Consider the following 23,832-nt stretch of genomic DNA (forward strand, 5'->3'; position numbering starts at 1 on the left):
ATGGATTTGCTTTTTGCATTTTCTTTCTTTTCAAACAGGTTAGATCATAAAGGGATAAACAAAACAAAATGTCATTACACTGAAGCAGCAGAAGCTGACTCCAGCTCTTTGCTTTGTTTCATTGGCAACACCACACAAATCAGCAAAAACTACAGTCTACAGTAGACACAAGTGCAGCCGAGAACAAAGAGTTGACCTCGTAGACAGCTTTGTACAGCTTTTGTTTAATTTATGCTGCAAGAACATAAGCAGATACTGTGGAGAATATGTATTGTTCTAACTAACACATTTCATCTTACAACTTGCAGTGCCGTCATTATTTAAGATCTGCAGTCAGAATTTGTACATGTGGAAGTAGGATGATATCAAGCCTGCACTCTCTGGTCAGGTTGGACTATACATTGCTGGGGACTGTTCCCAAAAACAATGTAGGGCCCCTTTCACATACCTGCAATATATTAAAACAATGGTGAACTGCAACAGCAAGTATTAGTCTTTATTATGTAATCACAGAACTCTGCTCTGAAACCATCTTAGTCACACCTTTGACGCTAAATTATTTGATGCTAAAATGGTTGTAATTAGTTTTTCTGTGTTATCAGTAAATTATTTGAAAGTTCTAGCATGCCTGAGCCACTGGGCATGAACCCCAACGGTCTATTCTTTGACCCACTCAATTCCTGAGTGATTCTTCACTTGCGTGCAATTTACAATTCTGTAAATACCAGTCCTCCCCTAGCCTCTCCCACCCCCACCCCCTTTATATACAGTAATCTTATCACCAAATCATGCACTATTTCCCCCACCTCTGCTACACCACTGGCACATTCTCCCTATTTGAACACCTTGTTAGTTCAAGACACTTTGCCTCTCTTTATCTCAACTGTGCTCCCAGACCCCCTCTCAATTTCCTCTGCACTAAATAACTTTTCATTCTTGCTACTTTCAATGTTCATCCAAACTGGTTTCTTTCTCACTGACCTCTAAGTTTTCTCTCCATATTTATTCGTAGCCACCTTTCAACCTTGTTATCTGACATGGCCCAACACTTCTGCCATCACATTAACAACCAAACTTCCTTGAATCCATCATCAGACTGACAGACCACTTTTCCACCTTCTGACCTCTTCCTTTCTGCATCTGCAATGGAAAAAAAAATTCACATTACAATCAGCTGCACTTTCAAATTTCCAAATACTTACATTCTATTTGCCAGAAAGGATCAATATACTTTGTTTCTTTCAAGGAGCTCTTCAATAATTTTTTCAAATTTTGATTTTCAGGGGCTACTTTTTAGTTTTCAAGGGCTCCTTTTTAATTCTCAGTAACTGTTTCATTAGGTGACAGAGGCATGTGGTAATATTATTTCTCTGTTTGTGTTTAATATTTGGAGCTTCCTTCCTTAAATAGATAAGGTAGCTCAAATATCAAAGACTGTGCATATGTATGTATTTTAAGAATATATATTGTTACATATTTTATTTACCATGCAGTTGGAGCCAGATTCGATAGATTAGATTAGATTAGATTAGATTAGATTACTTACAGTGTGGAAACAGGCCCTTCGGCCCAACAAGTCCACACCGCCCCGCCGAAGCACAACCCACCCATACCCCTACATCTACCCCTTACCTAACACTATGGGCAATTTAGCATGGCCAATTCACCTGACCTGCACATCTTTGGACTGTGGGAGGAAACTGGAGCACCCGGAGGAAACACAGATACAACTGTGAGGTTTAAGAATCATTTAGACAGACACATGAACAGGTCGAGAATAGAGAGATAGGGACCATGTGCAGGCAGATGGAATTGGTTTCGAATAGTATCGTGGTTGGCACAGATATTGTGTCCATGTGCTGCAGTGTTCCTGTACCACAGTGTTCTATTTTCTGTTCTGTGTTCCATGAACTTTCAAAAGGATATGGGATAAATATTTTGACGGAAAATATTTGTACCATTATCGAAAAGAGCAGGAGGCTAGAACGCTAATTGGAAACTTTTATATCATTGTCATGATGAGCCAAATGGTCCCCTTCTGTGTTGTAGAACTTCATGATATAGTTACATCTGGTCTTGTTCAAAATGCTACTTTTAAGTATGTCGATGACTTACAAAGTGTAGTCAGTTTGATTGACTTTCTCAGCAACACAGCAACACTTCGTAACTTTTATCATCGGACATGATGTGTAGAGACCCACTTTTATAGATTATTTCTAGTGGCAAGACACCAGTCAGAGCAACTTTCCATGCAATTGTTTTGATTATAAAGGGTGACTCAGGCCAGGTTCTGAAGAATCATGTGTGTGTGGCTGAAGGATTAGATTATTGATTGTTCATTTTACTTGTAATTGTAGTCTCCACAGAGAAAAAGGGTCAAAGACCTAACAATCCAGATACTGTCTCAGTGCTTAAGGACACAACCTGCTCCTTCATACTTTCCTAGGAATCTTTTATCATTGAATATAGCATAGAGAGTTCTGAGGATATAAGAAGCCTCACAGTGACCAGTGGCCATCATTGTCAACCCTCTAGGAGTGCTCTGGAATCTCCAGGGATTTAAAAATCAATATCCAGACCACTGCTATATTCAACATGGAGAAATAAAATTTGGACATTAAAATTTTTTATGATTTTCTTTGAGTATACTCTTTACCAATTATAACAATATCAGCAGTGGGAAAGTTTGGCTGACAGTCAAGCATTGTTCAACTGGGTAATGAAAGGTTCTGCTTTCCAATTAGCTGATGAAGGTAGTGCATCACCAGATGTGTGCATTGACCAACTAATGGCTGGATCATGAGGTCAAGGCATTTGATTAAATTTCCAGCAATACACTTAATCACAGTTGGCAACCCTACTGTCAATCGACAGATCAGAGACCTACCATCACCTCCAACTCGATTTTTACGAGCTCAGTGTGCTCAATTTAGCTAACGTACATTGTTCCAACAGGAATTACTTTTCATATTTTACCCACGTATTACCATCAGTATAGGGCCTCTTCCAACTGGTAGTTTTCAATTTTTGCTAATTTAAGTCCAAGGGGCTGAGACTATAGCATACCTGTACACAGGTAATTTAACTACCCATTGTCAGATCTATTGAATCATGTCATTATTGTCAACCCTTCTCCATGCCAAATGATTTATCATTTAAGGTCCAAATCTGATCAACATAGATGACCTTCAGTTCCTTTCTCTACTGTTTATTGTTTCCTTACACACTCTTCTCTGCCACTTTCTCACTCACCTCCAAAAACAGAGTTTTTGTACTTGTTTGTCAGTACAATTTAAGTCACTCATCCAATTGCCTCTCCCTTATCACCTCACGCCCTACTCCACTTCACTGTCAAAGCCTACTAAACTACTACCTTATCAAAACCTTCTTGCTAAAGGCCTTAAGCATCTCCTGAACTCAAGCACCATCTCCCCAATCAGATTTTTATCCCTATTACTGCCCTGAAACTATCCTAAGTTTCAAATAATGTCTTCTACAATTATGGTGCAAAACCACACCTCATCCTTCTCAGTCTCTCTCTCTAACCTCTGAGATTGTCCATAGCCGTATCTTTCTCCTCTGCCTCCCCTCATCATCCAGCTAAATGGAATCATGTTGCTTGGTTTAACTCTTACTTATCTAATTGCAGACAGTGCAACTCAAAATTTTTCAACCTTTGCACTATGACTCCAGAGGCCTTCAAGGATCAATTGTTGGGGCTACTCTAGTTCCTCAAGATTCTGCCCCCATGCAACATCATGTGAAGATATGGGATTGGAGTTTGTTTGAATGCTTGTGATATGTAGCTCAGCCTTTTCCATTATTACCTTCATGTTGTCAGACAGATTCTCTGATAGTTAGCCCCACGTAAAGCACAATTTCCTCCAAGTAAACAATGAAAGGACTGAAGTCATTATCAGTTACCCCTGCTACAAACCTCAGTCCTGTGCTACTGATTACACAAAGAAAAAAGATTATGGGCCCAGAAACTGCTCTGGACCCTGGTTTCTGCTGACAACCTGAGCACAATAGCCCTGGGCCCTGGTTATTATAACTCACTATCCTGGAAGTTGATTCCTCCCCAGTCAACAGCTATTGTCTCCTATCCAGTCAGACTGACCACAACTTCAGAGTGCTTTTTGACCCAGAGTTGAACTTCTAATCTCATCTTCTGTCAAACACAAATACAACTGACTTGCATGTTCGTAACATTGCCTGTCGCAGTTCCTGCTGCAGATGCTCTATTCCACACTTTTGCCGCATCTAGACTCATCTATTCCAATACCCTTGCTGGTCTCTCTTCCTCCATATTTGATACACTTCAACTCATCCAAACCTCTATTGCCTGTAAACTGTTCTGCAACAAGATCCATTCATCCATTGCTCTCTGACTCCCACTAAGCTAAAGGGCTGGCAATAGCCTAATGGTATTATTGCTGGACAGTTAATCCAGAGACCCAGATAATGTTCTGGGGACCGAGGTTCAAATCCTGTCATGGCAGATGGTAGAATATGAATTCAATAAAAAAAAATCTGAAATTAAGAATCTAATGGTGATCATGAATCCATTGTTGGAAAAACCCATCTGCTTCACTAATGCCCTCTTTGGAAGGAAACTGCCATTCTTACCTGGTTTGGCCTATGTATGGCTCCAGACCCCCAACAATGTGGTTTACTCTTAACTGCCCCTTGGGCAATAACTACTGCCTAGCCAGCAACACCCTTATCCTGTGAATGAATATTTTAAAAAATCCCAAAGCCACAATTTCCAAATTCTGATCCTTGAGTTCAACATTTTCAAAGCCTCAATCTTCCTTATTTTTATTGTGTTTTATACTCTTTATTATTATTGTGCATTTATATTTGTATTGAAAATAAAATGTTTGAAGAGCACAACTGTCTCACATTTGTTCAAGGGATAAGAAGCTGCCCTGTCCACCTGGACCTTCTGCTATTTATTTGCTTGAGAAGAGTCCACAGCCTCAGTAGAAGGAACAGGTAGGGCCCTTGTGGTTCAGTGGCAGTATCCCTACCTCAGAGCAGCAAACCTGAGTTCAAGCCCCCTATTCCAGAAGAGTGTAATAACATCGCTGTTCAAGTTGATTAAAATATCTACAAGAAACAGATAGTGAATAGACAACATAATTCACTTGCCTTTTCCACATGATTTTGGAATAAAGGTCTCCAGCTTAGCATTACACAGGAAAAAAAGAGATTATCCCTTTATGGTTTATATCGTTTTAATCTTATCAAATGAGCTAGCATTTACAGATAGGAATGTGTAAGTGACACAGTAGTCATCTATACTACGGATGCATTTAAGTGGAAATTAAGTAAATACACAAAGGAAAGGTTCTGTTAATAGTATTAGATGAAGAAGGATGAGAGCTCCTCTGGAGCAGAAACATCAGCATTGACCTGCTGTGCTGAAGGGTCTATTTCTATGCTGCACACTGTATTCAATTAAAAAAAGACTACTTACCCTCTTCCTTTATCCTCCAATAACTCTGTTCAAATCAATGTATCACTACTAACAACCATGCCTTCAGTTATATTTTAGATTAGATTAGATTACATTACAGTGTGGAAACAGGCCCTTCGCCCCAACAAGTCCACACCGACCGCCGAAGCGCAACCCACCCATACCCCTACATTTACCCCTTACCTAACACTACGGGCAATTTAGCATAGCCAATTCACCTGACCTGCACATCTTTGGATTGTGGGAGGAAACCAGAGCACCCGAAGGAAACCCACGCAGACACAGGGAGAACGTGCAAACGCCACACAGTCAGTCGCCTGAGGCGGGAATTGAACCCGGGTCTCTGGCGCTGTGAGGCAGCAGTGCTAACCACTGTGCCACCGTGTCGCCCACTATTATTATCTAGATCATAATAGTTGAAAATCCCTCCCAAAACCTTTCCACTTTTCCAATTCTCTTATACTTGAAAGCCTACCTTAAACTAAACTTGTTCACCACGCTATGTCTCATTGATGATTGTTATCTGACTATAGAACTGTACTCCACATTGAGTCATTCTTCTATGTGAGCATTCAGAAACAGGTACTTTTATGACAACCTAATCTAGGGCATTAAACCCAGCTGTATTACATTAACATTGCTCCAGCTACTCATGTTGTAATTAGTTGGCAGGTTCTTATGGCACATTGGCAGCATCCCTAGCTCCAAGCCAGAGGCCTAGCTTCAAGCCCTTCTTGCTCCAGAGGTGTACCATAATATGTCCGAACAGGTTGATTAAAAATATTGACACTTGGCAGTACTTAACCTCTTTAGTTGACTTTCTCCGATATGGTATACCCACTTGCCTAAAATCTCATAGGTCTACCATTCAAAGAACTTCTTGAAAAGGCATTACCCACATGGAGTTGCATGCTTCTAAATGTTATTATGAAAGTGTATGATGTGTATGATAAGTACTGTGGATCAGGGCTCCATTTAACACATTTATCTCATTGTAATAACTGGACAAGTAATGGACTCAGTGGGTAGCAATAGTATAACATAAATAGTATATATGCTGCTTCATGAGATGTCCCATAAACTGTTTTGTAACTATTGTATGCAATCAGCCTCACATTGTGTTTAGATTTCTTTCTGTAATTATACCTTTCCATTTTTACCCCCTTTTCCTGATCAGGCTGATGTAATGAGGGTGCGGTTCAGTAGATGTTTGCTGTTCTCTGGTGGTTCACTTAAATGATCATTCTTTATGAGTGAATTGAGATTGTATGGCAGCAGGCTGTTTAATATTGGAGGGGCTAAGATTAGCAGTGAGTGCAAACCTCCCTTATGTCAACACACATTCCTACAGTTAACCAGAAATTAGTGATCATATGTAGGATCAGCAGGACATTTCCCATTGTGAAGCAGATTTAGTTTCTTGCGAACTTTGGCTAATTGCAGTGTTCTTTTGTTACAGCTCAAGTAAATGTTTTAAGTTTAGAGTTTATGTTACAGTAAAAGTGTGAAAAAGCTACTTAAGCGATTTATCCTTTACAAGTTTTTTTTTAATGAGGGTCCTGCCAGATTGACATTGCAGCTCAGAAATGCTCAGTAGGCCACTGACATCAAAATAAAAAGTTATTTTGTCCTCCACTGGAATAAAATTGAAATTAAACAAACAAAATTAACTTTCCAAAACTGCTGTCCAATGTGTCTTGAAATTCAATGATACAAGATAAATTAGTATAACTTCAGGATAAGATAATAATTATACATAACTGAAGTTGAATCATATGGCACCATCTCCCCCTACCAGCATCCAACTGAGCACACTAATGTTAAATTGCAACATGTGATGCCAGAAACAAGAATCACACCCTTTGTCACATTTATTCTCAAACTTAAAATTGTCCAATTTCTACTGATATGTATCCAATTGATTCTTGAATGAATTTGCAATTTCAATTTATGTATGAAACATTGTCTTTAAAAGCTTGATCAATGATAAATTAATTAATTACATCATTTCATTACATTGACACTAGGTTACACATGTCCATTGGGATTTTACCCCAGAACTTCTTGTCATTGGAAAGCCAAAGTAAGCAGGGGATCTGGAAATCTGTGTAACCACAGCAATTATTTAACAATGTAATCAATCAGACTGATGAATTCAGATTGAAACATGATTACTTTGGAAAAGGAAATATAAGTTAGGATATTTATGGAAAGTGAAATAAACTGAAGGAAAGACCGACTGAATTAAGATAGGAAGATAAAAGAAAAGAAAGTTTAAAATTTAAAAAATTAAGTTATTTAAAAATGAATAGATAATCAATTAACTCTGAAAGAAGGGGTCTACATACTCATACAATGCTATTTTCAGTGCCAAAGTAGTCGTTTGGCAGTATTTAAGATGTTTCTTGCTGCTAAATATTTAAGTACACTGGAATAGACAAGTTTTATATTGCTTTGTGAGTGTTTTGGGTATCTATTCCTTAAGTGTTACAATTTCTTGTCCATCTTAAGTTCTTCTGTGAGATTACCAGCACAGAAAAACATCAGAAAGTGGACAGTTCAAACAGCAACCTCCTGAATTCCATACTTAACTACACGTGAGGTACTGCCCAGTGCTGTCCAGTTTAATAACAGGGAATGTTGATAGTCTCACCATAAAGTTTACCACAAAATTCAGCCCATTACTGTTTATTTCAGAGGTAGAAATCAGAGGTAGAATCAGAGATAACGGTATTACATCTGAATAAAGGCAACTGCAAAGGCATGAGGGAGGAGCTGGGTAGATTTGACTGGGTGAGCAGCCTAGCAGGAAAGACAGTGGAACAACAATGTCAGGAGTTTCTGGGATAATTCAGGAGACAAGGCAGAGATTCATCCTGAGGAAAAAGAAGCATAGTACAGGGAGGATGAGACAACCATGGCTTATTAGGGAAATCAGGGATAGTATAAAAGCTAAAGAAAATGTATAAAATGTGGTGAAGGACAGTGGGAAACCAGAGGATTGGGAAGCCACAAAGACCAACAGAGGGCAACAAAAAAAACAAATGAAGAGGGAGAAGATTAAATATGCGGATAAGCTAGCTAGTAATATAAAGGAAGACTGTTAGAGATTCTTTAGATATATAAAAGGCAAAAGAGAAGCAAAAGTGGACATTGGGCTACAGAAAAATGATGCTGGAGAAATTAGTAGTGGGGAACAGGAAAATAGCTGAGAAACTGAATAATTCCTTTGTGTCAGTCTTCACAATGGAAGATACAAGTAATATCCCAAAACTTTAAGAGAGTGAGGGGGCAGAGCTGATTATGATGGCCATCACCAAGGAGAAGGTGCTAGAAAAAATGAATGGCCTGAAGGCGGATAAATCCCTGGAGTAGATTGACTACAGCTCAGAGTTCTAAGGGAGGTAGCTGAAGAAATAGTGGAAGTGGTCTTTCAGGAATTGCTAGAATCAGGGAGGGTCACAGAGGACTGGAAAATTGCTAATGTGACACCACTGTTTAAAAAGGGAGCAAGGCAAAAGATGAAAACTTACAGGCCAATTAACATAACCTGGGTCATGGATAAAATCTTGGAATCCATTGTGAAGGACAAGATTTCTCAATACTTAGAAGTGTGTGGTCAAACAGGACAGAGTTTGCATGGTTTCATCAAGGGGAGGTCATGTCAGATGAATCTGTTAGAATTCTTTGAGGAAGTAACAAGCAGGTGAGAGACCAAGAAGAGCCAATGGATGTTATCTATCTGGACTTCAAGAAACCTTTGACAAGGTGTTGGACAGGAGGCTATTGAGCAAGATAAGGGCCTAGGGTGTCAGAGGCAGAGTACTAGCATCGATAGAAGCTTGACTGTCTGCAGAAAGCAGAAAGTGGGATTAATAAGGTCTTTCTCAGGATGGCAGCCTGTAACAAGTGGTGTTCCACCAGGCTCAGTGCTGGGACCACAACTTTTCACTTTATACATTAATGATCTAGATGAAGGAATTAAGGGCATTCTGGCTAAGTTTGCAGATGATACATAGATAGGTAGAGGGACAGGTAGCATTGAAGAGGCAGGGAAGCTACAGAAGGATTTGAACGAGTTAGGAGAATGGGCAAAGAAGTAGCAGGTAGAGGACAACACGGGCAAGTGTGAGGTCATGCACTTTGGTATGGACTACTTTCTAAACTAGGAGAAAATTCAGAAGTCAAAAGTGCAAAGAGACTTGGGAGTTCTAGTCCAGGATTCTCTCAAGGTAAACCTGCAGGTTGAGTCAGTAGTTGGGAAGGCAAATGCAATGATGGCTTTTTTTTGAGAGGACTTGAATATAAAAGCAGGAATGTGCTTCTGAAGCTCTGGTCTGACCACATTTGGAATATTGTGTGTAGTTTTGGGCCCAATATCTCAGGAAGGATGGATTGGCCCTGGAACATGTTCAGAAGAGTTTCACAAAAATGGTCCCAGGAGTGAAAAGCCTAACGTAGAAGGAACATTTGAGAACTCTGGATCTATACTCAATTAAGTTTAGAAGGATTGGGGGGGATCTATTTGAAACACACAGAATGGTCTGGACAGAGTAGATGTTGGGAAGATGTTTCCATTGGTAGGAGAGACTTGGACCCGAGGGGCATAGCCTTAGAATAAAGGGAATACCTTTTTAGAAGTGATAAGGAGAAACATCTTCAGCCAGAGAGTGGTGAATCCATGGAATTCATCACCACAGAAGGCTGTGGAGTCCAGGTCATTGAATATATTTGAGATAAATAGATAGATAGATTCATGAGTATCAAGAGCTTCAAGGGTTACAGGGATAAAGCAGGAGAATGGAGTTCAGAAACTTATCAGCCTTGACTGAACGGTGGAGCAGAGTCGATGGGCTGAGTGGCCTAATTTCTGCTCCTGTGTCTTCTAGTCTTATGGTCTATTTTAATTGAAACATTTTGTTTTAACGAATCAATGCTTATAAAAGTTGTAACATTTAAATTTTTATAACAATGATAACTTGAGGAGTTGAACATCCTAATTTTACACCTTCTGAGTAACTCTAATAAAACTAACTAGCGCAAATTGCTCATGTATGCTCTCAAAACATGTTGGCCAAGGATAAGACTTTACGCATGTGTATATTCTAAATATACATAATTGTATGTAGGAACTGCTTTAGCTATTCAATAAAAATCCAAGCAACTAATAATTTAAGTGGTACATCTTTTTAAGTACATAGGCCTTGGGATAACAGTCAAAAGCCAACCCATATTTGATAGTTATACCTCTGGCTCCATTTTACCAGCAACAAGAACTCATGAGCAGATTTTGAAACAAATATTAGCAATAACTTGCTAGCATGCAAGCTAGTATGATTTCAAAGTCAGTGTTCAAATCAACCATGTTCTGTTCTTAGTTATTTCCTGTTAACAAATTATATTAAACATATTTTTACAATACATTTTTATTTAAAGGTTATTCATGCAAAAATCAGACATGCAGATTTTAATCTTTTTGCTCCTGCCCCAGCATAGGGTTGAAACAGAAATCCATGGGATCAGCCACAAACAATGAGATGTTGGCATTCATATCTGCTGCTCACTGGACCACGAATCTGACTCGCTCACTTCTCACTTTCTATTCAATGTTTGACTATAAATAGGAGAGATGAAACCCAACTCAATCATTTTTGGAACCTACCCCATACAGCTCGGCTCTGGTAAGTTGAGTGTTTCTTGCTTTTAATTTTAAATTCCTTTGTTTTGTCTCAATTTATTTATTGTTCATCTCTGCTTTGTGATTTTTTTCTGCAGCATCAATTCAGCCACATATAATGGAATATTACACTAGAATTAGCCAAGATTTTAATGCATTAAATATTGATACATTTCTACAAGCTGTTGCCTTGTGAAGAGAAATGATGCCATTTGACTTTTTTTTTACAGGATAAGAAACTCCAAGCTACAAGCATGGCGCAAATAAACCCTGCAGGAGTTTTCAAGGTGCCGTTTATTTTTCTAGAATATTTAGTCAGAATTGAAACACCCTGTTTTGATTAGTGCTCTTTTCACTGAATTTCATGAAAAGAGTAATAATAATTATCTTGCTGCAGATTACTGTTTATGATCAAGAAAATTTCCAGGGCAAGAGGATGGAATTCACTGCTTCCTGCAAGAATATAATGGATTGTGGTTTTGACAATGTTCGATCCATCAAAGTTGATTGCGGAGCGTGAGTCAACAGCCTTTACATATTTTTACAACAAAACAATGAAGCCCTAACCGTTACTGTCAAACATATTCTGATGCAATTTTATCAATCTTGCTTAAAATGGAATCATCGGCTTTTAAAATCCATTGTCATTTGCAAACCATACTAACCAGTTTACCTTTACACATATTTTTTACAAGCAGTTGTTCATTTGCTCAAGAGAATTTGGTTAGACACTAGTGTTATAGAGAATTAGATCAACTTCATACGTATTATTGATCTAAAATTAGTATCAATTGAGGGTTCAATTACACGTCTATTTTTGTTCTGACCCAGTTTTCAAACAGCAGCAACATTGTAAACCTGAGGTGGGGGCAGAGTGAGAGTAAGACCCCTGAGCTGGTGTTTCATGTCAATTTGCAATGATCAAGTGACAATATAGCCCCAGTGAGTCCAAGTGTGGGGTACAGATGGATGTCAGGAATCCCAAATTTTAATATTTCCCTCAACTTTTGTTCACCTTCTGCATGAAGAACATCAGATTTTCAAACAAGTCTGTGTAACACACATTTATACATGAATGCATGTATATCTCATAAAGGTACATGCATGTGATAGAGTCTAAAACTGACTTTATTGCTGCAAAAATAAATGCAAACAAAACTAACAATTGCGAATGTGGATATCTGAAACACAAGAACAGCAATTGCTGGAGAAACTCAGCAGGTCTGGCAAGATCTGTGGAGAGAAAATAGAGTTAACATTTCGAATCCAAAGTAAGGGTCACTGGGCTTGAAACATTAACTCTTTTCTCTCCACAGAAGCCATCACACCTGCTGAGTTTTTCCAGAGAATTCTGTTTTTCTTTGTTAAAAGAATTCATTGAGTTAATGCTAGCCTGACAAGTCACTTGATCTCAGGACAGTATAGCCTAGAATTTCCTCCTTAAGCCCAAATTACAAGTTACACCTGTAAATTTATCCACTAGTGTGTCTATTTTGTTAGGTTATCCCCAAGTATTCTTCCAATGTCATTACACTATGTCCGAACTTAAAATGGCCATAAAACATTGAAACAATTGGGACCCAAGGTAATACAAAATCCACACCAGGATATTTGAATTAATTGAATTACTATTTAAGCACATTAAAGTCAATGGGTTCAGAAGTTCCAATTGGAGAAGCTGTGCTGTGTAAGAATGCATTAATCCAGAAAGTACATATCAAGCCTCAGTGAAGTTTTCTTTCTTTTAATTATTCAAAAATTATGATTAAAAGACCAGAAAAATGACTTTGTTTCTGCCTTGCTGAAAAATGTGACGGTAATGTTGGGAATCCCTCCCACTTTCAAATAGGTGCAACCAGTGGATACTGCATTTGAGAGTCAGTCATGGAGTCTGTTTGAAGGGTGGATATCCATTGAAATACAGAATGTGACGGATGGAAGTAAAAGATCAAGAAGATTGAGGCGTATCATATTTTTAATTGATATAATTATTGCCACATCAGTGGGTCAGTCACAGCTCTACTGCTGCAGGGCTCAATTGGGAATGTTTTCAGACTGCACCAGTATGACTCTCACTCTGCATGGCAGAAACCATTGGAAATTCAAACACTCTCGGATGTATATTCAACTCTTTTTATCTCATTTTTCATAGAAACAAATTATTCTGCTCCTCAAGGAGACCCCTGTCAGTTTTAGATAGTTTAAAGATCTTTCTTTAATTATTACTACAGAGATTAATACAATTGAAGTCATATTTCAAACTTAAAATTGCGAAACAATTCAGGTGAGTTACTGCACAGTTGTGTAGGTGCTCTATTAAAGCAGCAAATTATTACTAAGAGATAATAAGTTGGAAGCTATTTGTGTTTTCTTTTCCATAGAATCCTGACAACACAGAAGCAGGCCATTCAGCCTATCTCAATTTTAACACAAGCGTAAATGTACCTATTTTCAAAAACCTGAATGAAAGCAGTTTCTTTTTTCTTGTAGCTGGGCTGGTTATGAGCATTCCAGCTTTTTTGGACAACAATTTATCCTGGAGAAAGGAGAATACCCTCGCTGGGATGCCTGGAGTGGCAGCAATGCTTACCACACTGAAAGACTCATGTCCTTCCGCCCTATTTGTTCTGCTGTAAGTCAGTTCACTATTCAGTATCTATAGGGCTTGATGATAACATAACTGACAGGGTAACATACAGCAATGTTACTCATTAAATATAACATCACATGGTTACATTTTTGACCTCCATCATTCTGCCAGTTTTTTTAAAATTGTATTATCTTGGAATAATACAATGATTATAGAAATAAGCCATTCAACTCATCATGGGTATATGGTTCACTGCAACAGCATCCACTGTTAGACCCAATCCCCCAATTTACCCTCTGGCTCAGCAATTTGTTTCTCTTCAAAAACGTGTTGATCCAATTTCCTTTCCAAAGCCAGAATTGGACCATCCACCAGCATATTCACACAGTGTGTTTAAGATCCTAACCACTCAGTGGGGCGGCACAGTGGTTAGCACTGCTGCCTCACAGTGCCAGAGACCCGGGTTCAATTCCCGCCTCAGGGAATTGACTGTGTGGAGTTTGCACGTTCTCCCAGTGTCTGCGTGGGATTCCTCCGGGTGCTCCGGTTTCCTCCCACAGTCCAAAGATGTGCAGGTCAGGTGAATTGGCCAAGCTAAATTGCCCGTAGTGTTAGGTTAGGGGTATGGGTGGGTTGCGCTTTGGCGGGGCGGTGTGGACTTGTTGGGCCAAAGGGCCTTTTCCACGCTGTAAGTAATCTAATCAGTGCATTAAAATAGTTCTTTCTCATGTTCCTGTTGCATCTTTTTTCCACACACCTTGAGTATCTTCAGGTTCTTGAACAACATCTCAGACGGAAAAAGTTTCTTTCTATCAACTCTGTCTAGATTTTGGACACTTCTACCAAGTCTCCCCTTAACCTTCTCTTCTCCAACCCCAACTTCTCCAATCTATCATTGTGCTCCAGCTGACTACAAACTACTGGTTTTATTAAGGTTCATAACTTCCTTGTTTTTATAAGCTGTGCCTCTATTCATAAAGTTCAAGCTCCTGGACGCCTTTATGATCACAAACACAGAGACGGGGATACTAATTTGTGAATATTGGTAGAATAATGTCATTAATACCTGGTGTTGAAACACAATAAAAGAAATGAACAGTGCTGAAATGAACTTCTCGAATTGAAGTCCTTGGTAACTATGGTAAAGTTTAATGATGCATCTGTCAGCCTATAACAAGGCTGGATTTAGATGCAGTCAGCGTGCCCCAGAAGATATAATTGAACATAAAGGGGAACACGAATAGCAACTTTATTCTCAGGAGTAAAATGAGATGCTGCAAGGAAAGGTATAGAAATTTAAATTTCACATCCTTTGTGATAAATATAAAATACTGAATTACAGAGATATCCACTCAGTATTTCTTAAATGCTAACATTGTTTTGTTCACTGCTAACAGTAACTCAGCTATTCAAGTGTACTCAAAATATATATCATTTTCCTTTAGCACCATAAAGAGTCCAAAATTGTCATTTTTGAGAAGGAAAACTTCATTGGAAGACAGTGGGAGATGTGTGATGACTATCCCTCTTTGCAAGCCATGGGATGGTGCAACAATGAAGTTGGATCCATGAAGGTTCAAGCTGGCGCGTGAGTAGTACACAGAAACAGACCCTTCGGTCCAACTCGTCCATGCCAAGCAGATATCCTAAATTAATTTATTCCTATTTCCCTTCCTATTCATGTACAGTGTTTTCAGTAAAGATTGTTTATTGGAACTTAAGGAGGAATACTTCACTGGATTCAGTACATCTTGTACACCTTAGCAACTTGAAGCATCTTGTACACCTTAGCAACGTTATATCTAAAATAACGTTTTACCTTAGGCCTGAAGAAAATAACTTGGTTGATCAATTTTAACTAGTTGAAAAATAACCAAAGAGGGTTGTTTGAGCTGTTCCTTCTGTAGTCACTGAACTCTCGTCATCCAGTCTTACATGATCTCACACGTAATTGCATCTGCAGCTATATGCACTGGTTCATGTTTAAGGCAATTTAACGTAAATTTGAAGTTCACTTAAGTAAAGAATGCTATTTTTCTGCCCCAGATGGGTGTGCTACCAGTACCCAGGCTACCGTGGCTTCCAGTACATCATGGAATGTGATCGCCATGCTGGAGAGTACAAGCATTGGAGAGAGTGGGGATCCCATGCTCAGACTTTCCAGATTCAGTCACTCCGCCGCATTCAGGAGTAAAGCAACACATCAAAAGAGCACAGTGGGAGGGCCTGCAAAGGAAATCTATGGGTACACTTGTACTACATTCTATCGTAGAACAACAATCTGTGTACTGTAACTGGTTTAACATCTCATCACATAACTTGGGCTGTTGAAATACTCAAATAAAAGTTATAAAAATGCTTCCATCTCTTTGTCTCAAGTAATCCCTGTGGAATCACTTGTTTTAAAGTTTGAAATCTGGTCAGCAGGAGAGACTCATCAGACTTTCAGATTATGAAATCAGACAACCATAACAAATTGGTGGGCTCTGGGAAATGAACCACAGAAGGGCAATTGATTGTGAGGCGCACAGCACATCAACCATGAGTAGCTGTGTTCTCAGTACCACAAGCATTTTAGCTTTCCAACTTCAATTTACATTTTGCTTTTCAGCAAGACTTTAAAAAAACTTATATATCCAGCTGCTTTAACGTAAACTGACAACATTTAAATGAAATACACCCGTCACTGACTTATGGTCAATATTATCTAATCATTATAAATACATTCTGTACTTAGGATTGACATAATGAAAATTTGCTCCATCACACACAACTGATTGAGGATTCTTTCTTTTCCACATGGTTAAGGAGTCTAAGTGGCCTGGCCAGTTTGGGAGTTTAACTCTGCTCAGGCAGCAGAAATCTTCTGCAAGTGCCAGCTGGAAATTGCGAGACGTTGACTGTCCCCAGTGATTGGCTGACAGTGTTTCACCCAGTAACTCCCCAACATGAAGGATGATATCTCCTCTGAAATAGCTTAAGCAATCAAGAGAAAATGTTGAAGACTCTGCAGAACATAAACAACATTATCGAATGATCATTAAAAATGCAGAAAAATTTCCTGTGTTGACAAATGAGATCATGACCTTTAACCACTGTAGCTATTTACAACTGTTAATGTTATTTTCTATCCAGATTACAGGCAGTTGCATTGTTTCTTTAATAAGTTGATAAAATACAAAATGTTTAAAGCAATGCAACTGAATGCATTAAATACATCACATCTCTTCCTTTCAGATCGTCTTCTGCAGTTAAAATGAAACAAGAAACTGTTCAACAAAAAAATAGAATCTCTGCTAAACAAGATTAGTAAATGAATATGTTGGTGCAAAGAATTTTCATCTTGCTACTTTGTAATCTTTGAACTTCAATCAAGCTTTCATCAGTTAACTGATATGAATTTTAGGAATGTACCAGCCAAACTTCACTTGAAAGTTTTGAACGTTGTATAAAAGATAATGTCATTTTTCTCAGCACACCATTGGTAAAGAATAATAACTTCTTTCAAAGAAAACTCCCCCTAGAGTAGGAGTGTAAAGCCCTTCCTTTCTTACCGTCTATGTCCGGCCAGGCTAGAAAAAGCACTCTGTCAGGAAACTGCTCAAGCATTTCAGGGCCACTGGTCTAAAGTTACAAACAAAAAATGTAGCAGTAAATACTTTTTCTCCCAGTTTATTGTTCAGGTGATTATTTGCAATGACAGAAAATGGTGGTCACCTAACAACAATTTTAAACATTTATAACTTTGGAAAAAACAACATATGAATCAAACTACTCTCAGTGATGTAATCTACTATTTGTACAATGCAACTTCATTTAATTTGTTAAACAAACAAATTCATTCAAAGTTAATATAAAGAACTTATTGTCTTACTCAGAGTATCATAATTGATATTGTAAATTGCCTATTTAATTGAATTGAACCTCTAAGATCAGAAATTTCACAAAGAAAGTTTGTATTTATATATCATCTTTCTAGGTCTTAAGATATCTCAAAGTAATGAATCATTCTTTAAAGCGGATTTTGTTTTTTTTTGGAACACAAGAATATAAGAAATAGGAGCAACAGTAGGCCATTCAGCCCCTCAAGTTTGTTCTGCCATTCAATAAGATCATAGCTAATCAACTTTAACACTATTTTGCTGCACAATCCTTTAACGCATTTAATGCATAGAAAACTACCAATCTCAGTACTGAACAAACTCAGTTACTGTGCCTTTATAGCCTTTTGGGGCACAGAATTCCAAAGACTCACCATCGTCTGAGTGAAGGGGAGCAGAGGCATTGGACCTTTATATTAAATTGTAAAATGTTTGGTACTGCATTAAATGCTAACCAACCACATGGTCTAGCTGTTCCCCATGTTTACAGCATACATTTAACATGTGCATACATTCGGAGTAAGGGTCACCAGACCCGAAATGTTAACTTTGATTCCCCTGCACAGGTACTGCCAGACCTGCTGAGCTTTTCCAGCAACTTCTGTTTTTGCTTCTGATTCACAGCATCTGCAGTTCTTTTCAGTTTTATGTGCATACTAATGCTTGCACAAATATGGCAACTGGTGCAATTCACCTCACGCATTTGGGAATACTACAGATGCTATCTTGGAGTTCGAGAGGCAAATGTGGCACCCAACTTCTCATCCATTCATTAACAGATACAAATTAGGAAATTAGAAGGATAACGTAACTATACAAAATATAGAAAGCTAGTTCTACTAGACGCATCCACTGCAGTTTGATGTTTAGCAATCTAAAACAAGTTAATCACATTTTGCACGTTATTATGTTACACTCCTCGATCATCCCTGTCCTTAATGGTCTCTAATGGCTTCTGTCCCACACAATGGCGTAAAAATCCTCATTCATTCATTCATTTTTCCAGACTTATCCCTTTCTAATATTACATGCTCTCTATTCTGTTGGCTCCAGCCTTCGCTTTTCCTGCCCTCCTGCTCCATCCTCAGTTGCACAATCTCCAATCACCTAAACTCCAAACTCCAGAATTCTCTTTTACAAAACCTCTACATTGGTACCTTAAAATATGCAACTTGGGCAATCCCTTGGTCACTTCTCCTAGCTCTTCTAAAAGCTCTTCTAATGTGCCTTTAAAAGCACATTGTGACAAGATAATACTGAAAACTTTTATGAAAATGCAGATTACCGTTATGTTCAGAAATAATATCTACAATTTATGCTGAGGTAGGTTTACTTAGAACTTAGGTTTAATTTTCAAAGCAAAGTTATTGGCAAACTTTCTTTTTTCTTCTAAACTAAATTAAATACTGAAAGGAAGGCAAGGTTGCTCTGGAATCAGTTTGAAAATTTAAGACAAATAATGCGAAGTACAAAAAAAAGCAATGTTGTCAGTAAATCACCTCTGACCATGTCATTTTGCAGTTCTGAACATGAAGTGACAAATAAAGGCCTCTCCAACTCACTCATAATTCTAGACACTCTGCAAAAAATATTGGACGTACCAAAATCTCTGAATATCGCATTTCAGGCGGATAAATAGTATTTGTGTCAAATGATATCAGATCTACTCCTTGGCTCTGAAGCAGATACTCCCAGTATCCGGTTCCCTAAGATATAAAAAACAAGATTAAACATAGCATATCAGAAGTGATCAATTCTCAATGATTTAATGTTTATCTTTTCAGTCACCTTTAAACTGCATGTTCTTTCTTCTTAAAATTATTCCAGTATCCTGTTTGCAGCATTCATTCCTAGCAATTTGCTTCAATGCAGTCATTGTTTTTACCCCTTCAATAGTTAACTGCCCTCTGTCAAGAAATGTTTCCTGACATCTATCTTACACTTGTTTTTTCACGAAGTCTGACTCCGCAGCCTTTTAATCTGGTGCCCTTCCCTCAAACGACTATTTGGATTTACTTTTGCAATTCCATTCATAGATTAAATTCTTATGAGATTTCACTTGTCAAGACTGAAGAGCTCAAGGTTATCAAGTGTCCTCCATACACTCCTCCATAATATTATGGATGTGATTCTTTGCTCAGCTCAGCACTGATCCCAGGGTCTGGATGGAGTCCCGATCTCTCAGTGATAAGAAGCATATGTAGTAATTCAGATACAACTTGTACTTGGAGTTCTGGTCAACTCAGTGTGAGTTTTGGAGAAGTGAACTCAACTGACAATTAAAGTATAACCCAGTTTCCTCACAGTCTTCAGAATCTTAATCAACTATCTAGGTGCCACTTACCAAGCTATATTTGACACAGGGTGTATTTAGCTGCACTTTTTATTTCCAAACACAATAGCTTTTTGCACTTATTGCATTTTATTGGGAATTATCACTCTATGCAGACTCAATGGAGTTCTTTGCAAATTTTTGGCTTCTTCCTTGAAGTTGTACATTCACCTTCTCCAACCATAAATCCACTTCCCACAACTTAGATCATTTATACAAACATGAAGATAAAAACAGCAGCCCTGAGGGAAGCCTGTTCTGTAGAATCCAAATTCATAACCTATCTTGAATTTTAAGAGTCTCTCACATGGTATTCATTATTTGTAAGTTTTGCAATACCCTGTCATAAAACTTTCTCCTAATCCTAGACATTAGATATATTATATAATATTAGATGTTGTATTGGAGGCAGTTCAGAGGAGGTTCACAGGATTGATTTCAGACATGAGGGGTTTGTCTTATGAAGAGAGATTCAGCTGTTTAAACTATAATCCCTGGAGTTTAGAAGAATGAGAGGAAATTGAATTGAGGTATATAAGGTGCTAAAGGGGATTAACAAAGTAGAGGTAGAAAGGATGTTTCCTTATGTAGGGAAAGCTAGAATGAGAAGTCATAGTTTAATAGAAGATTGAAAACAAATGGGGAGAAATCACTTCTCTCAAAGGGTCATGAATCCCTCACCACCAGACGCCTGGAGGAAGAACGCCTCATCTTCCGCCTCGGAACACTTCAACCCCAGGGCATCAAGGTGGACTTCAACAGCTTCCTCATTTCCCCTTCCCCCACCTCATCCTAGTTTCAAACTTCCAGCTCAGGAACTGTCTCCTTGACTTGTCCGGACTTCTCCGACCTGCCTATCTTCTTTTCCACCTATCCACTCCACCCTCTCCTCCTTGACCTATCACCTTCATCTCCTCCCCCACTCACCCATTGTACTCTATGCTACTCTCTCCCCACCCCCACCCCCACCCTCCTCTAGCTTATCTCTCCACGCTTCAGGCTCACTGCCTTTATTCCTGATGAAGGGCTTTTGCCCGAAACGTCGATTTCGCTGCTCGTTGGATGCTGCCTGAACTGCTGTGCTCTTCCAGCACCACTAATCCAGTATTTGGTTATCAGTCATTGTTTTTACCATTAATCTGGAATGCCCTACCCCAAAATGTAGGCGATGCCGGGACACTGAATACATTTAGGGAGGTGGAGGACAGATTTTTAATTAGATTGATGGGTAATGGGAAGCAGCCAGGAAAGTGGAGTTGAGACCAAGATGGAATATTAATCTGCAAATGATGAATATCACCAAAATTGGAAGTGTAGTGGACAGTGAAGAAGGTTAACTCAGAGTACAGCGGGATCTTGATCAGATGGGCCAATCGGCCAAAGAGCGGCAGATAGAGTTTAATATTGATAAATGTGAGGTGCTGCATTTTGGAAAGGCAAATCAGGGCATGACTTATACACTTAATGGTAATGTCATGGGAAGTGTTGTTGAACAATGAGAGATTGAAACTGGAGTCACAGGTAGGTAGGATAGTTAAGAAAGCGTTTGGTATGCTTGCCTTTATTGGTCAGACATGGAGTATCGGAGTTGGGAGGTCATGCTGCGACTGCACAGTGCATTGGTTAGGCCACCTTTGGAATATTGTGTGTATTTCTGGTCTCCCTGATATAAGAAGGATGTTGTTAAACATAAAAGGGTTCAGAAAAGATTTATAAGAATGTTGCCAGGGTTTGAACTATAGGGACAAGCTGAATAGGCTGGGGCTGTTTTCCTGGAGCACTCGAGACTGAGGGGTGACCTTATCGTGGTTTATAAAAATCAAAAGGGGCATGGATTGGGTAAATAGACAAGATCTTTTCCCCAGGGTGGGGGAGTCCAAAACTAGAGGTTGAAGGTGAGAGGGGAAAGATTTAAAAGGGACCTAAGGAGCAACTTTTTCCACACAGAAGGTGGTGTCTGTATTGAATGAGCTGCCAGAGGAAGTGGTGGAAAAGCTGGTACAATGACAAATTTAAAAGGCATCTGGATGGGTATACGGGTTTACAGGAATATAGCCAACTGCTGGTAAAAGGGACTAGGTTTATTTAGGATATCTGGTTGGCACGGATTAGTTGGACTGAATGGTATGTTTCTGTGCTGTACATCTCTATAAGTGTTTGCAATCAGCCACAATCCTATCAAATCGCGGAGCTGGCTTGAGGGGCTCAATTGCCTTTTCAAATGAACTTCTCAAATATCTATCACTTTGGTGAGAAAAGACCAAGAGGAGATGTATTTCAAGTTTTTAAAATTATAAATGGCTTTGATTTACTGAATGTGGGAAACATGTCTCCTTTCAATTGGGTGGGGGTCAGTGACAATCAAATTAAAATTGTCACTTCTCAGATTGGGAGAGCAAAGGAAAGTCTTTACACAGATGATTAGAGCATTAAAGAATTTATTTCACGCAGTGACTGAGGCAAAGGCCATTGCTGAGAGAGGATGGTCACTATAGATTGTCAAATGTGTCAGGACTAAGTTTAGGATTGTGGGAATATAACTCATTTTTGTCAGTCACTTATGATGCGCTGTTTCTAGACGTGCACCTTTCTTGACACGTGTCCTAACTTGAGCCTGCCCACAATTAATAAACATATTTCTCGTACAATATTGAAAATAAGCTAAAGTGGCAGGGAGGGAGAGCACAACACCGAAGTCAGCGTCTGCAATAAAGGCCAGTCTGTCAACATAAGCGAAAGACGATTTTGTAATTTTAGTACTTACAGCACCAGCTGAAACTATAGGCTGATTTAAATCTGCAATGAACCTAATTGCTTCTATATTTGGAACAGAAAAAGAAAATAATATTTGCAACTTTTGGCAACTCAATTCATCCACATTCCTCAGTAGATAAACCAACTCTCGTCTGCGCCCATGTTGCAACTCAGGGTCACAAAACCTGTGAATGTCTGCTGGGAACTGCTCCATTTTAACGCAGTACATTTTGTAATACAAGTTCTTCCCACCACACTTTCGCTGTTCGACTGTTTGCCATTGTATTTCTTGACGACCATCTGACTCCATTAGCAGTTCCCAGTGTGTAAGCTGTCGCTTTTTCTGACGAAGTAGGAAGTGAGCACACAGGGAAAGAGAAACCCCCGGCAAGGCAGCGCCTCCCTGAGGCAAGACAAATCATTTTCAGGGGAAATGTTGAGCATGTAAGGCTAACTCTGTCACTCACACACATACCGTCAACCTGAGTTACAAATCTTCTCAAAAATCGCTAATGCAAAATGTTTCTTGTCAAAGTCTAGATTTGCTGAACAACTGAAATGATAAATCGCCAAGCGGCTTCGACTTTTTAAAAAAATTGCACATACTGTTTTGATTCATAAATTAATTATTTTTATATTACTGAGAATGGGTGATGATGTGAACTATGAAATTTATGACAACAAGTGAAGCGCTTTATTTAGTTGATAGAAATTCTACTTTACCTTTAGAGATGCCTTTAAAAGTGAGTCTATAAGCAAAGAAGTGAGCTTCAATTCAAATAATTAAAGTGCATTTAGGTTTTGAAATGACTGAGTTGAATGCAAGTAAATTTTAAATACCGTATAAGCATCACTGTGTGTGCACTAACGTTTGGCTTTTGAAATTGTTTATACGGTTTACTGTAAAATAAAATCTGCATTAATGCTCAATAGCTTTGAAAATCCCAGCTTTCCCTGAATATTGTGAAAGTAGTGCAATGGAAGTGCAAAAAAACAAATTATTACGTGGGACAAAAATTTTTGACCCACACCGAAGACTCTGGAGATACTCGGGAGATTGACAAGCAACGTTATAGAATTTTATAAAATAATGAGAGGTAGGATAGAGTTATGGTA

The 23,832-nt window shown here is 38.7% G+C and overlaps 2 protein-coding genes across 3 annotated transcripts; one reads left to right on the forward strand and one right to left on the reverse strand.

Moving 5' to 3' along the window:
• Nucleotides 1-11,136: 11,136 nt before the first annotated feature.
• cryba1a (crystallin, beta A1a) lies at nucleotides 11,137-16,107 on the forward strand. The gene is made up of 6 exons (XM_072589719.1): nucleotides 11,137-11,163; nucleotides 11,390-11,446; nucleotides 11,557-11,675; nucleotides 13,650-13,791; nucleotides 15,195-15,337; nucleotides 15,796-16,107. Exons 2-6 carry the CDS (start codon nucleotides 11,414-11,416, stop codon nucleotides 15,941-15,943), a joined length of 585 nt encoding a protein of 194 aa, XP_072445820.1. The 5' UTR covers nucleotides 11,137-11,163; nucleotides 11,390-11,413; the 3' UTR covers nucleotides 15,944-16,107.
• Nucleotides 16,108-16,172: 65 nt separating this feature from the next.
• Nucleotides 16,173-23,060, reverse strand: LOC140491485 (uncharacterized). Of its 2 annotated transcripts, none has more exons than XM_072589718.1 (4): nucleotides 22,969-23,060; nucleotides 19,232-19,336; nucleotides 17,304-17,373; nucleotides 16,173-16,756 (listed from the first exon to the last, which is right to left on the reverse strand). In XM_072589718.1, exons 1-4 carry the CDS (start codon nucleotides 23,014-23,016, stop codon nucleotides 16,464-16,466), a joined length of 516 nt encoding a protein of 171 aa, XP_072445819.1. In that variant the 5' UTR covers nucleotides 23,017-23,060; the 3' UTR covers nucleotides 16,173-16,463. The 2 variants fall into 2 exon arrangements, with proteins under 2 accessions (XP_072445819.1, XP_072445818.1); XM_072589717.1 differs by having other exon boundaries at nucleotides 22,727-23,054.
• Nucleotides 23,061-23,832: the final 772 nt, after the last annotated feature.

Source organism: Chiloscyllium punctatum, chromosome 19 (assembly GCF_047496795.1).
Source record: "Chiloscyllium punctatum isolate Juve2018m chromosome 19, sChiPun1.3, whole genome shotgun sequence".
Classification (NCBI taxonomy): Eukaryota; Metazoa; Chordata; class Chondrichthyes; order Orectolobiformes; family Hemiscylliidae; genus Chiloscyllium; species Chiloscyllium punctatum.